Below are 13,858 nucleotides of genomic sequence, written 5' to 3'. Positions count from 1 at the left end.
GCCATTTAGCAACACAAGAACCCGGATCAGCCAAAACTTGATAAGAATAACATAAGGAGCAGCAAAGAACACTGAAGTCTGATGTTTTGATGTGTCCAGCTCAAATCTGTTTAGTTGTTTAGTTGTATCTGAACATCAAAAAGCATCACAGAGATTGGCTTTCGGCCCATATTCTTCACTTCTCATTTAAATGCATTGTTTCTCACCTTTTTTGACTCTTTCACCATGTGCTCATCTCTGTCATCAGTCCAACAACACCTTCTGAATAGAAAAGGTGCTCATCACTTAAATTTGCAGTCAAAATGTCATGATGGACATGAGTGTGTGAAAATGTTTTTCTTTTTTCATTTTTGCGGTATGTGTTGTGCTCTGCTTGTTAATTGACTCTCTCTCAGGCCATCAAAGATGAAGGTGACTTCTTTTTTTTTTTTGTAGAACAGAAGATTTTTAGCTGAAACTGTGGTCCTCGCTCATTCTTGTTGATATCTGAAAAAACTTACAGTAGACAAAAACTCCTTTAAACAGTTTTGAAAGTTGTTCTCAAAGTTGTGATCTAGGACCTTTACACAGTGTAGGGCCAGGCGATATGACCACAATCTTATTTAAAAGTATTTCATGATAACAATATACCTGTTTGTATTCTATATTTGTTATTAAAAATAAGAACAAAGAAGCAAATTACAAACAAAAATACATATTAAATAAGCTGATGTTTTTCAGCTATAGTAGGTTTATGTAGTCAGAAATACTACAGAAACTGAATAATCAAGTGTGTAACTAAAATACTACATAGTCTTCACTGAATGAATCAAATATTAACTGATTCTTATTCAAGATTAAAAAAAAAGTGATTCAGTCAAGAGCAGCGAGTGATTTTCTCTGTCTTTGTTGTTTGGTTTACATTAATGACAGACAGCAGCAGGTAAATAAGACTGCTGTCGCTTTAAGACCAATGTTTGTTTATTTAATACATAACCAACTGTGTTTACGTGAAAACTCCACAGGACATGCATTTTGTAATAATTGTGTGTGTATTTGACCATTCAAGCGAAATAAGAAGCGAAGGAGATCTGGGGCCTTTTATCTGCATAAAAGTTTTAGGCTAGTCTTAAAAGAGATTAATCTAATTTTTTTCTTAAAGACTGGTCAACATTTTTACATTCGGTTACATAAAAACATAGAACTTTATATGAATAAGACTGATTCCCCCTTGGCTAGCTGACTTGTTCTTGTTCTTAAGACACTGTCTTAACATAGGAGCCAAGTTTATGCAACTGGCCCCTGAATGTTCGGGAACCGCAAATTGTTTTTTTCAGACAGTTAATTTCAATGAATCTGTGTCTTTTACGTCCTGACGTAGTGTCGGCATTCGTGATGATGTAAAGACTATCATCCCGGGTCAGGATGAAAATACACTGAACACATTCAAATATATAAAGACATTAATCATAACTTTAGTCAGTTAAAACATGATATAAGTTTCTTACTATTAAGTTTTGCAACTAAAGCACCCAAATACAGGTATAGGCAATGATGTGCCAACGAGGTTATATAAAAAATGATATACTTTATATATATATATATATATATATATTATATTTTTGTGACCCTGGACCACAAAACTAGTCATAAGGGTAAATTTTTCAAAATTGAGCCTCATACGTCATCTGAAAGCTGAATAAATATGCTTTTCACTGATGTATGGTTTGTTAGGAGAGGACAATATTTGGTTGAGATACAACTATTTGAAAATCTGGAATCTGAGGATGCAAAAAAATCTAAATACTGAGAAAATCGCCTTTGAAGTTGTCCAAATGAAGTGCTTAGCAATGCATATTACTAATCAAAAATTAAGTTTTGATATATTTGTGGTAGGAAATTTACAAAATATCTTCACAGAGCATGATCTTTACTTAATATTCTAATGATTTTTGGCATAAAAGAAAAATCAATAATTTTGACCCATACAATGTTTTTTTGGCTATTGCTATGAATATACCCCAGAGACTTAAGACTGCTTTTGTGGTCCAGGGTCGCATTTGCATACCGTGAAATAAAAGATGCAGCAAAATCTCTAATAAAGACATTTTATACTGTGGTAGCGATAACTTAACCCTAATGCCATCATACGGTGTGTTTCTTTGTCAGTATGGCGCATAACCTGAATAAGATCTAATAGCTGTACAGAAAACTGAATAAAAAAGTAGATTTTGTCATACAATGAGGCTGAGACCAACTGGATCTCAACTACATTCTCTGACCAAACAGAACAGATTCGATCACTTCAGTCAAGACTGGGTTTGAGAAACATTTGAATTCTCCACAGATTCTGAGCTCGGTATGACAACAGTGAACCGCTGCCTGGACGCGGCCAAAGCTTGCAACGTCGACGATGTGTGCCAGAAACTGCGCACCGAGTACGTGTCAACATGCATCAAGCCCTCCACCAAGTCGGGTTTGTGTAACCGATCGAGGTGCAACAAGGCCTTGCGGCGGTTCTTCGACCGCGTGCCTCCGGAGTACACCCACGAGCTGCTGTTCTGCCCTTGCAGCGACATGGCCTGCTCAGAGAGACGCCGACAGACCATCGTGCCCAGCTGCTCCTATGAGGGAGAGGATAAACCCAGCTGCCTTTCCCAGATGAGGATCTGTAAGGCCGATTATGTTTGCAGGTAAGTTTCAGAGGCTTCTTCTCTCTGTGGGCTCGGCCAGCCACGTACTGTGTGGGCGACGAGAATAAACAACTCACCTTGCATACACTCTTTTCTCAGGGTAAAGAAAGCCTTGGCTTTTCTATAGCTGTCTGGAGAAAAGAGAGTACGCACGCATTACTGCTGCTAAGAAAGGAGCTTTTCTTCACATTCCTCGTAATCCATGTCTGTATAAATCGACATTGGACTGACAAATTAAAGCTGTGAGACCCTCAGATGTCTGAGAAGTCAGGCTGGTCCAGATTAAACCTCACGATTGTGCATTAAATATTGAGCAGTGCAGGTTAGATGAAGTCAGATTCAGACCTCACTTCATCATAATTAATATTCTGGATCCTATACAGCACAGTCACATGCATTCCCGTTCACTCTGTCGCTATAAATAACCAAAAGAAAACCATCTGTTGATGATTAATTGGTATTAAAGATGAGAGCTAACTGCAACTGCTATGAAAAATAATATTTGCTTGTAAGGTAGCATTCTTTACTTCCAGTGGTTGATTAACGGACTCGGATGCCTTCGCAAATGACGTCAAGAAAAGCAGCATGCTATTATGATGATGACTATTTATCAAAGATGTTGTCAGGATGTTGGCATTTAAAACAACACGGTCTATTTTGGGAGCGTCACAGACAATAGAGAAAAAAAAACATTGCTTACTGTTTAATGGATTTTGATGTAACAATCAAAATATGGGGGACTATACATTTTAAAAATTAAAGGGACTACTTTTAAACTAAAAGTGAGTTTAAATTCTTCCCTTATTGATGATATTAACTCTTTCCCCATTTATGAGACAGTGCTTCCCGCCATTGACGTGATTTTCCTGCTCTCCGTGTTTCAGGGTTGCCAGGCCTGCCAAACAAAATCAGCCTAAAATTGATACTCAAAACTAGCCCAATCACTTTCTGGGAGAAAATGGCTATCAAAATCACACCTCGGTCGAAATCTCTTTCCGGGGGAAAGAGTTTTCACTTCAACCTGCAGATAAAAAAAAAATTGAAATGTCCAATTTTGCAGGAAAATCATGGACTTGGCAACTCTGCCGAAGGCGCTATTACACACCTTCTGAAAAAGTATTGAATATCTGGATCAAAACACGGCGAAGAAGAAGCAGAAACGAGTGATTAAGTAGATGCATATATAAAATAATGTGATTATCAAACATTAAACAACATATAAATAAAAACTGTGGTTATTAGTGAATGTGTTGATGAAACCGATCTGCTCCGGGTATGTTTTGATCATCGTTTTGAATCTGATCCGGAGGTAGTCTTTGACAAAAACATGATTTTTTTTTTTTTTTTTTTTTTTTTTTTTTATGAAACTTTCCCACGTTCAAGTATTGATTAAAAAAAAAAAAAAAAAAAAAAAAAAAAAAAATGAAGCTCAAATAAACTTTTTTTTTTCAGGGGTCCATGAAAGTTTTGTGAAAATTATCAAAAATGCTGGTGGCAGCTGACAACTAAAAAAAAAAAAAAAAAAAAAAACTAAGAGTTAAAAGACATTTGGTTTGTCAGTGTTGAGTTGAGTTGCCATTTGATGTCCAGTGTCATCTGAAATGTATCGTGAAGCAAAACCAGTTGAGAAGCAGATTTGGACGTCGGTGTCTTCATGATTATGTCAGTACGGCCGACACACTTATTAGGATGCTTCTGTCTGCTTGGCTGCTGTCCATGCATATATACAGCTGTGCTTCTTCTGCAGGTCCCGTTTGGCCCAGTTTCAGTACGACTGCCAGCCAGAAGAGCAGTCTGCCACCGGCTGCAAACAGGGAAACTACGCCGCATGTCTTATTGCTTACACTGGACTGATAGGTGAGTGGTTAAAAACTGTTGTTCTGCAAACTGGAAAAGGATTTGCATGCATGATCGTGGCTGGCCATTAAAACAGGAGCGAGGCTGATGTAATTGGTCTGGAGAGTGATACCTTGGTTATTCTCTTATTCAAAGAAACACAGGGACACCTGTGTGTCTGTGATGAGAGACTATAAAACTACCCAGGTTCTTTTAAAGTCATGGAGAGATTGATTTCACTTCCAAATAAAACAGATTGAAGGCAATATTTTTTATGAGGCTTTCTGTTACATAGAGCCTTTTTGTTTGTTTAGTTCTGCTTCATGCTCATTTGCTATATATTGAGCAAAACAGAATCCCCTTTAAATAAATCTCTTTTTTAAACAAAAATTTCTATTCAACAGACATACTTCTGACAGGAAAGGAAATGTAATTTTCCACATACACGTGTAATATTATATCTTTAATGTTTATACTTTGGCGGCCAAATGTTTGGAATTAAGAATTATTTTTAGAAAATTATATTTTTTTTAAGATTTTTGCTTTTATGTGTTTTATAATTTCTGAAATAGTTCTAATATTATGATTTAGCTTATACTTATTTCAATATTCTTGAGTAGTTAAAAATATTTATATAGATTTTATATTTATTTAATTATAATTAATTAAATAATACAGAAAAAGCAGTAATATTATGAAATATTATTACTATTTTTAATAAATTTTTTTTATTTTATTTTTTTTTAAAATATAATTTATTCCTGTTTTTTTTTGATTATTTTTATTGTTGATTAATTATTTATAATGGTTCTCATTACTCCAGTCCAGTCACATGATCCTTCAGAAATTTATTTTCAAAATGATTAAAAAAAAAAAAAAAGAGAAAATTATTAAAACAAAAAAAAAAAAACAAAAAAAAAAACCATTTGTATGTATTAGAATTATTTTTCTTTTTGTAATGTATTTATTTTATGTTTTTTTTTCTTGATGTAGAATTGTTTTTGTATCAAATGTCTTTAATGTATTATTATTATTATGATTTATTAAATTATTTTAATCACTGGCCTAACCTTAACATTTGAAAGGTAGTGTATCACAGTTTCCATAAGAATATGAAGCTGCACAGCTGTTTTCAACATTGATAATAATCAGAAATGTTTCTTGAGCAGCAAATCAGCATATTAGAATGATTTCTGAAGATCATGTGACACTGAAGACTGGCAGTAATGATGCTGGTGAAAAATTCAGCGGCGAAAAAATATAATCACATGCAATATATTACAGGGGCCCAGACGAGGACATCACAGAAATAAATCAATTTTTTAAAATTGTATTCAGATAGTTATAAGCTTGTTTTAACTGTTTATAATATTTTACGGTTTTAATGTTTTTTGATAAATTAATATGCAGCCTTGGTGAGCTGTAAAAATATATTCACATAGAAAACAGCTACTTTAAACTGTAATAATTACGTGTATATCGTATATATATCCAATATATAGCCTTATATAATAGAGCTGTAAAAATATTAATTATTCCAAAGTTTTGGCCCTCAGTGTACACAAAGTATAAAAATAGACTATATGGATCCTCTATATGGAAGAATATTCATAGGCCATAAGTCAAGTCTGTAAAAGAGTCTTATGTATTTATAAGTTTGGATTAAAGGAATCTGTATATCTGTTATGCAGTATTTCAGTGCTATTTTGTGTATTGATCTTCTTATGGGAAATGTCTACATGCGTTTGGTATCGCAGGCAGTCCAATCACCCCAAACTACGTGGACAACTCCACATCCAGCGTGTCTCCCTGGTGCTCGTGTTCAGCCAGCGGGAATCTGAGAGATCAGTGCACTGAGTTCCTGAACTATTTCACCGACAACCTCTGTCTCAGTGAGTCAAAGCTCCTGTACTGTACATCATCTGAGTCAGCCGTCACATCCAGTGTTGGGAATTTAGTATCGGTGCATCTCCATTTATCATAGTCAAAAGTTTCTACAACCTTAAATTCAGAAATGAATCTTAAACACTGTATGCGTTCAGACATCACATGCAGATTTGCAAATGAAGGCCACAGCAGTTGGCAAGGAGAGGAAATGCATTTAAACATGCAGACGTTTTCTAAATAGCCAATGCTGACATAAGCTGCCCATAAACACTTTAATAATTCTTTAAAGTAGAAGTTTGCATTAAAATCGGATGTCCTTCAGAACAGTATGAACAGTATCTTGTCTTGCTATTCACTGCACCATTAGTCATACGTGTTTTTTTTTTTTTTTTGTTTTTCTATTAAATCATAGTATTATTCGCAGCTCCGCTGAGAAGTGAAGTCCAAGTCGGAGTCATGTTTTTTTCAATTTAAAACAGAACGTTTCAGAAATCACCTCATCTGTCTCTCATCACTTGTGTCCTGATTCTCCATTTAAGCAGAACCAGGGCATACTTTTTGAAAAGCATTTGAAGAGAGTCACTTTTTAGGATTTTCTGCCTGTGGTTTGTATTGGGATATATTCAGTAACAGGGTTTATCTATAGGACCAAGACAAGAATTGGTTTTGCCTTTACCTAACGCTTAATACCAGTGTAACATTCTTGAAATCCATGGCAACAGAATATATGGGTGTTTCTTTATTTTTTTTTTGATCCCCATGAGTGGTTCATTTCTTCTATTCGAACAAAAAAAAAAAAAAAAGGACCAAATGTCCACCCTGTTACAGGACATTCTCATCTCAATTAATAAGTGTTTTGCATGCACAGTTATTGTAATATTTACATTTTCTAAAAGCTAAAATGTCCCTTTCTTTACCCTGCAAATGTTCATATACAGGCATTATCTTGAAAAAAAGTTGTTGTATTTTAAGGTACCGTGTAATTTCAACATTTCTTTTAGAATAAGATAAATTTCAATGGAATTTTGGCCCCATTTTAAATGATTTCATTTTACCATTTCATTCCCTACAAGTAACCACAAAGATATGCATAACATTTGTTAAACTTATAAATAATACAAAATAAAAAATTAAACTTATTTAATTAACCTTAGAGGTAATAGGGTGGACAAGATCAGTAACAGGGTCAATTTGCAATCATTACAACAGAGAAGTGGTTCTACAATCTATAGGATAGAAGGCCAATTATCGCATTAAAGTAAGTTGTTCTTATACCTATTATTATTGTAAGAGCTCATGTGTTTTATACGGAGCCCCGCACATGGCATGCAGGAAAAAATAGTAGGCCAAATCGTGCGCACGATTTACTAATTCATTTCCCTCAATGTACTAAAATGTGCACATGATTTACTTATGCGTTCCCATCAATTTATTTTGTTCACTCGATTTATTAATTTGTGCGGCACGATTTACTAATTCGTTCCCCTTCGCGTTTGCTAAATTGTGCCATGATTTAGCAAATAAATCGAGCACAATAGTAAATCGAGGGAACGCAATAGTAATCGTGTGCACGTTTTAGTACATTGAGGGAACGAATTAGTAAATTGTGCGCACAGTTTATTAATTTTTTCTTGCATGTCATGTGCGGTGCTCCGTAGTTTTACTATCAGGATGCTTTGATAAAGTTCAAAAGAACAATATTTATTTGAAATATAATTTTTTTGTAACATTATAAATGTTTTAAATCACATTTGGTGAATAAAAGTATTAACTTCCTAAAAAAAAAATTTTTTTTTTTAATTTTATTAATATTTTTTTTTTTTTTTGCTTTTTTTTTTTTTTTTATTTTTTTTGTTTACAATTATTGTCAGTTATTTTCCAAATTTTATAAAAAGTATTAACCATAACACAAACTACTAAGGATACAACTATCAATCAATCATTAATTAAATAATTTAATAATAATTAATATATTTATTAATGCAATTAATAATAATAAATAATAATGATGTAAAATAAAATAAAAATGTTTATAGTATCATTCCCACCAGTGATTGAAATATGATTTGAGATGGTGGAAAGTGATATTTTTGTTTCATATATTTTTGTTTCAGCTAGTGAAATATGTGAGTTTGCTTTCTACAAATTCACTGTGCGTTTATAGAAGAAACACCCATAAACAGTCTGCATTTAGATCTTCTGCTGCCGTTTACCATCTGATGTTGAGTAGGTCGCAGACGTTTGAAATGTAAAGAGCTATCTGAAGTGCAAAGCTTGTTCTGAGCCACAAGCATAAATGAATCTCTGATTAATATCCAGCCCCCTCTCAGTCACACTCCTCCAGTCGCATTCCTGAAGGTCCTTATGTATTATATATATCGCGATTCATCAATAAGTTCGACTCCGTGGCAATATTCAGCTCAGTCCTGTTCAAACAGAGATCTCTTACATGAAGTAACTCCTCAGACAGCCGAGTGGCAGCTCTCGGAGTGAGCGATGTGAGCGGATGAGAGTGATGTTTGGTCAAGCCACTCATCTGTGAGTTAATGAGAGGATGTGGAGAGGCAGGTGCAGAAGCGCGGCCCGAGCAGAATACTGAGCGCCGCTTAGAGCAGAATTCAAATAAGCGTCTGATAACAGAAGCAGTTGCGAATGGAGATGATGTGTGTTTGTCTCAGCTGTGGATGCTTTGTCTGTTGCATGAATAGGGAACGCTCTCCTGACGTTTGGGAATGGAATGGACTTCACGCCCACTCCCACCCGACTGCCGCGGTTAAGCCCTGTCACGGACCGAGGGCCACAGCATACGACTGTGTTTGTCACCATGGAGACGGAACAGAACGCTCTGAGCCCAGCCAAACCCACACAGGTGAGGGTTAGAGACGGGGAGGCGTTCGGTTATGGGTTTATAACTGCCTTGATTGTAGTGTAGCTCCGAAGGAAACGGCTTCACACAATAAAGAGCCATTTCATCGGTGCTGCTGAGAAATTGCAAAATTGGGGCGATTTCTTTTGAGCTGTATAAAATGGCACATGGGGAGTCTCTTACGGTAAAACCAGGGCCGCATGATTAATAAAACCGAAATTGTGATGATCAAATATTGAATGCGGCAATTCAATGGAATAATAATATGTGCAGTGTGTTTCAGAGTGAAGTGTAGCACTGTGTTCGTTCAGTGTTGGGGTAAAGAATTACAAGTTATGTAATCGGATTACTTTTTCGAGTAACTAGTAAAGTATTGCATTACTTTTAAATTTGCTGCTACTTTTACAAATACATAATGCAAGTTACTTTGTTTTCCCATTGATTCACTGACAGCTCTCCTGTCCCCATGTTGAGAGAAAGTAGGAGTGAGGTTCAGAGGCATTTCCTTCAGCCTGAAGCACATTCAGTTCACTTTTGGTGTGAAAGGGCCTTTACAGTTGCCAAAAATATAACTTTTGAGTTTTTTGTTATTAAAAAAATAAAAAAAAATAAAAATAAGCAAGCCCAGCCCATGTAACCAAAAATAACACGTAAGTATTGTAATGCATTACTTGTTATAAAAAGTAAGTTAAAGTGATTAGTTACGTTTTTTTGTAGTAATACAATATTGAAATGCATTACTTTTTAAAACTTTATTCTACATACTATACTAACTGAAGACTATATTGACATTGTAAAAGCATTTTGGTCAGTTTTCTGGTTTCCTTTTTGTTTTTTGTTTTTTTTTAATGTTATAATTTTTATACTTTGGCTATTCACAGGTGTTGTGTAACGTGACTTTTTTTTTAATTAGAATTGTGTGATATGTAATATAAAGTTGCAATTGCAAGAAAAGTCAGAGTTACGAGACATAAACTTGCAACTGTGAGAAAGAAAAGTCAGAATTGTGATATTTAAACTCGTGATACTGAGAAAAAGTCAAAATTGTGAGATATAATTTGTAAGCAATTAGTCTCGAGTTTATATCTCAAAATTAAAAAAACAAAAAAAAAAAAAGTCAGAATTGAGAGCTATAAACTTGCAGTTACCTTTTTTATTTTTTTATTCAGTGGCTTCCATAGATGCATTTAATAGAATAAATATTGCCATTGCAAAGGTTTTTTTTTTTTCTTTGTCCCTGGAAATCAATTGCAATTGTGCACATGAAAAAAATAAATAAAAAATGAAACCAAACTGGTAATGCTTTCTCTTCTCATTCCTCAGGACTCTGTGAAAGTGAGGCTTTGGTCTGACTCCACCGCGTCCTTCGACACACAGCAGAACTCGGCTCGCGCCTTTGCCGCGGCGTCGCTACCCGTCTGGATTTTTATGTTTCTCAGCTTCTTGCTCAGCTGTGATCAGTAACCAGACTCAAGACATTCTGACAGGCCTGTGATTTTGAACAAACTGGAACCTATTCAACTCCAAAATTGGAGAAAGTGTCCACACTGGCCTCGTTTCTCTAACATAGAAGTCATCCTGTCATCTCTATTTCTGTGGAAGCACCAGTTAAACCTACAGAATCTGAATTTGCAAGGCACTTTTCTAGAAATGAATGTGGTTAGTCAAACACAAAGGCCAGCGGGAAACCTACCTGTACAAATGTACATAGCGTCACACAGAGTCAATATGAAACTGTGCTGTTCATTGAGAGTTTCAGTGTAAAATCATATTTTTGTGGGGTGGGGAGCCGATTCAAAAGACTAAAAGTTTCTAAAGCCCAAATAACCTTCTAGCACTCCAAAATCAATTCCTGATTAAATGTGGAGAGAAATGAAGCTATTTCTTCTTTCTTTTATAGTTCCTCATGCATCAGTCCAACCGTTTGGAGATCCCCTTGAGGAAAACGACGATTTAATATCATTCTGTTCAACCTGACCGAAGAGAAGACAGAGGCTATTTCTGATCAATAATAGAATGGTAATGCTTTGGGTGGAAGTAAACAGTACTCTTCCTGAAGCTCATAATGTGCTATTGTGACATAAGCTACTTCAACCAAGCGATCTCGGAGACTCAACATTGTTGTGGCATCGCCAAAGCGGATTTCCTGCCCAGTACTGTGTCTTTCTGTATAATACGGTGTGTTCATGAGGAGTCCTGGTGTTTATGATCATGAATATGAGGGCTGGTGTTGTGGGAATGAGGTAGGAGAGGTGTTTCCCGCTCCAGCCGCTGCTAAGAAAGCCCTTGGTATTTCTGAAGGAAGGCTGGAAATCTCATTATGGAACATTCTTTGGTTCATCATATGGCACTAATAAAAGATGCTGGTTCATTTAAATCCTGTTGCTGTTTTTTATGACTCAGAAACTTTAAGCAAACAGGCACAAAAATGTGGAAAAGTTAGTCAGGTGAAACTCCACATGGTGTGTGTCTTTGTCAAAAACATGCTTGGGGCCAAAAGTGTGGAGAAATGGTTTTTCATAGAGAGAAGAGAAGCTATTGAGATTCCTCGTCCGACACGGAGATAGTTTATGGCCAGGTAAATCAAGTGAACTGTGGCAGGGGGATTATTTGGATCTCAGGAAGGGAAGAACATTTTGTCAAAACCTGACCGTGCTAAAGCCATTAATTCTAAAAAGATATATTTTGGAGAACTTTATTACATTTTTTTGTTTTTTTTTTACAAAAAAGGTATGTACAAATAATGTTACTACTTTCATCTGATGTGATATTTGACTGAGGAATATATAAAAAATAAAAAATAATACAACTTAAAAAAATAAAACTAATAATTTAATTAAAATGTATGATACTTAAATGCATTTCTAACATTTATATATTAGTAAAAATTTAATAAAAATATTTAAGAATTAAAAAAGTCCTAATAAATAATTGTTTAACGTTAACATTTATTCTTTAAACAAAATAAAATAAAATAAGTGTTATTAACATAATAAGCATAACCTAAAGAGAAATGTGTTTGAAATGAAGGCTGGAGATGCAGTCTGGTAACACAGGGTGACAAGCAACACAGTTTTGTTGAATTTGTATGATTCATATAGGAATACTGTGAGATAATTAATTAAAAGTTTGCATTTATTTGCAGTGTAAAGCTTTAAGTACTTTTCTGAGTACTTTAGGTACATTCTTAACCCATAAAGAAAAAAACTAGTGTTGTTCTTCAGCTATTACGATGTCAGTTCATGTCTTGTTGGTCTTGGTATATACTGTACTGTATGTACAGGGAATGATAAGTTGAGTGATGTTCTGAAGCAGATTTTGAGTGAAATAATTCTGAATCTCAGTCAGCTGCTCTCATTATGGTCCATTACCCCAATTACGCAGGATATCAAGATCCTCAGACCCGCATGGAGAAATGCTGCAGCCCATCTTGGCCCTGTGCCCAGTTATAATGCAGCTTTTCCATTCCAATCATATTTAACACATTTTATTGATTAGATCCCAGACACAGATATGGATTTCTTAAATAAAAAGGCCCATATTCAAAAAAAAAAAAAAAATTTTTTTAATTTCCTTTTTCCCTAGCTCATGTTCCAGTTCATTACAAACTAGTCTTCATTCGTTCACTTCATGACACACTCATTAGCCTACAAAAAGCAAACAAGTAAAACAAGTACACATCACACTCTACAAAGTGCACTTAGTAACACACACATTGATGTTATTCGTCATGAGAAGTAATTTAAACTAATTGTGCACCACTGAAATGTTTTATGTGATGCACATACAGGTCGGCCGTGTTCATTTGCTTTAGCTGACATTTGCAAACCCGCTGCAACAAGCACATCGCATTTTGGACCGGTCGCAAAATATTTACACTAAGCCCATATAATCACGGTGCTGGGGGAAAATCAATTAAATCTATTTGCCGAGGCGTGTTAGAATGAGTTCATTTAAAAAAAGAGCCAGAAGCCTCATGCCGAAAGGGCAGAGTGCTATAATACAGCCGAGCACCTTTCCAGCCCTCATCCGTCCATTTTCAATCCCAGACTGTTCATTGATCCACCTGAGTGTAGACCCACACCATCACACAGCGATCCATCTCAATACGCCACCGACATCTTCATCAGAGCTAATGGCTGGATGCATCTATCTGAATATGTGCTGAAATGATAGAGAAATCTGGGACGCTATTTTTTTATTCCGAATAAACTCTGACATTATGTGTGTGTGTGGCTTCTGTGAAATACAGCAAAGAACCTGATGTCATTTCACAGCTTTGTAAGTGAGCTTATATGACTTTCCAAATGTGTGTGTGAAATACAGCTCTGCATATTTAAACATGCATGCTGCAATTTGTTCCCTTTCCACTGTGCTTTAAATAGAAATAGGCTCAGTGATGACAGAAGGTGACAGGTTGTACTGTTGACATTTATTCTCTTAAAAAACGTGTAAATCCCAGTAGCCATTTAAATCCATCTTTTACTTCACAGAGTGTAATATGGGTACTTATGCAGCGTGGCTGCACCTGTTTTGTTCATCTCACAGTGCAGATATCAAAATACTCAGGGTTTCCGAGTGAATGGCTGCTGAGACG

General features: G+C 35.4%; 1 protein-coding gene across 2 annotated transcripts in view; it reads left to right on the top strand.

Moving 5' to 3' along the window:
• Positions 1–11,858, top strand: part of LOC109069086 (GDNF family receptor alpha-4-like) — a 57,936-nt gene extending 46,078 nt beyond the window's left edge. Inside the window, exons 4-8 of one of the 2 annotated variants that reach the window (XM_042770425.1) lie at positions 2,327–2,672; positions 4,420–4,529; positions 6,266–6,400; positions 9,104–9,264; positions 10,585–11,858. In XM_042770425.1, coding sequence (XP_042626359.1) covers positions 2,327–2,672; positions 4,420–4,529; positions 6,266–6,400; positions 9,104–9,264; positions 10,585–10,725 — 893 coding nt within the window. In that variant the 3' untranslated portion in view covers positions 10,726–11,858. The remainder of the gene's footprint in view (positions 1–2,326; positions 2,673–4,419; positions 4,530–6,265; positions 6,401–9,103; positions 9,265–10,584) is intronic. The other variant, XM_042770424.1, reaches the window with a different exon arrangement.
• Positions 11,859–13,858: the final 2,000 nt, after the last annotated feature.

This window comes from Cyprinus carpio, chromosome A14, assembly GCF_018340385.1.
Source record: "Cyprinus carpio isolate SPL01 chromosome A14, ASM1834038v1, whole genome shotgun sequence".
Classification (NCBI taxonomy): domain Eukaryota; kingdom Metazoa; phylum Chordata; class Actinopteri; order Cypriniformes; family Cyprinidae; genus Cyprinus; species Cyprinus carpio.
This window is presented reverse-complemented; position numbering and strand designations above follow the sequence as displayed.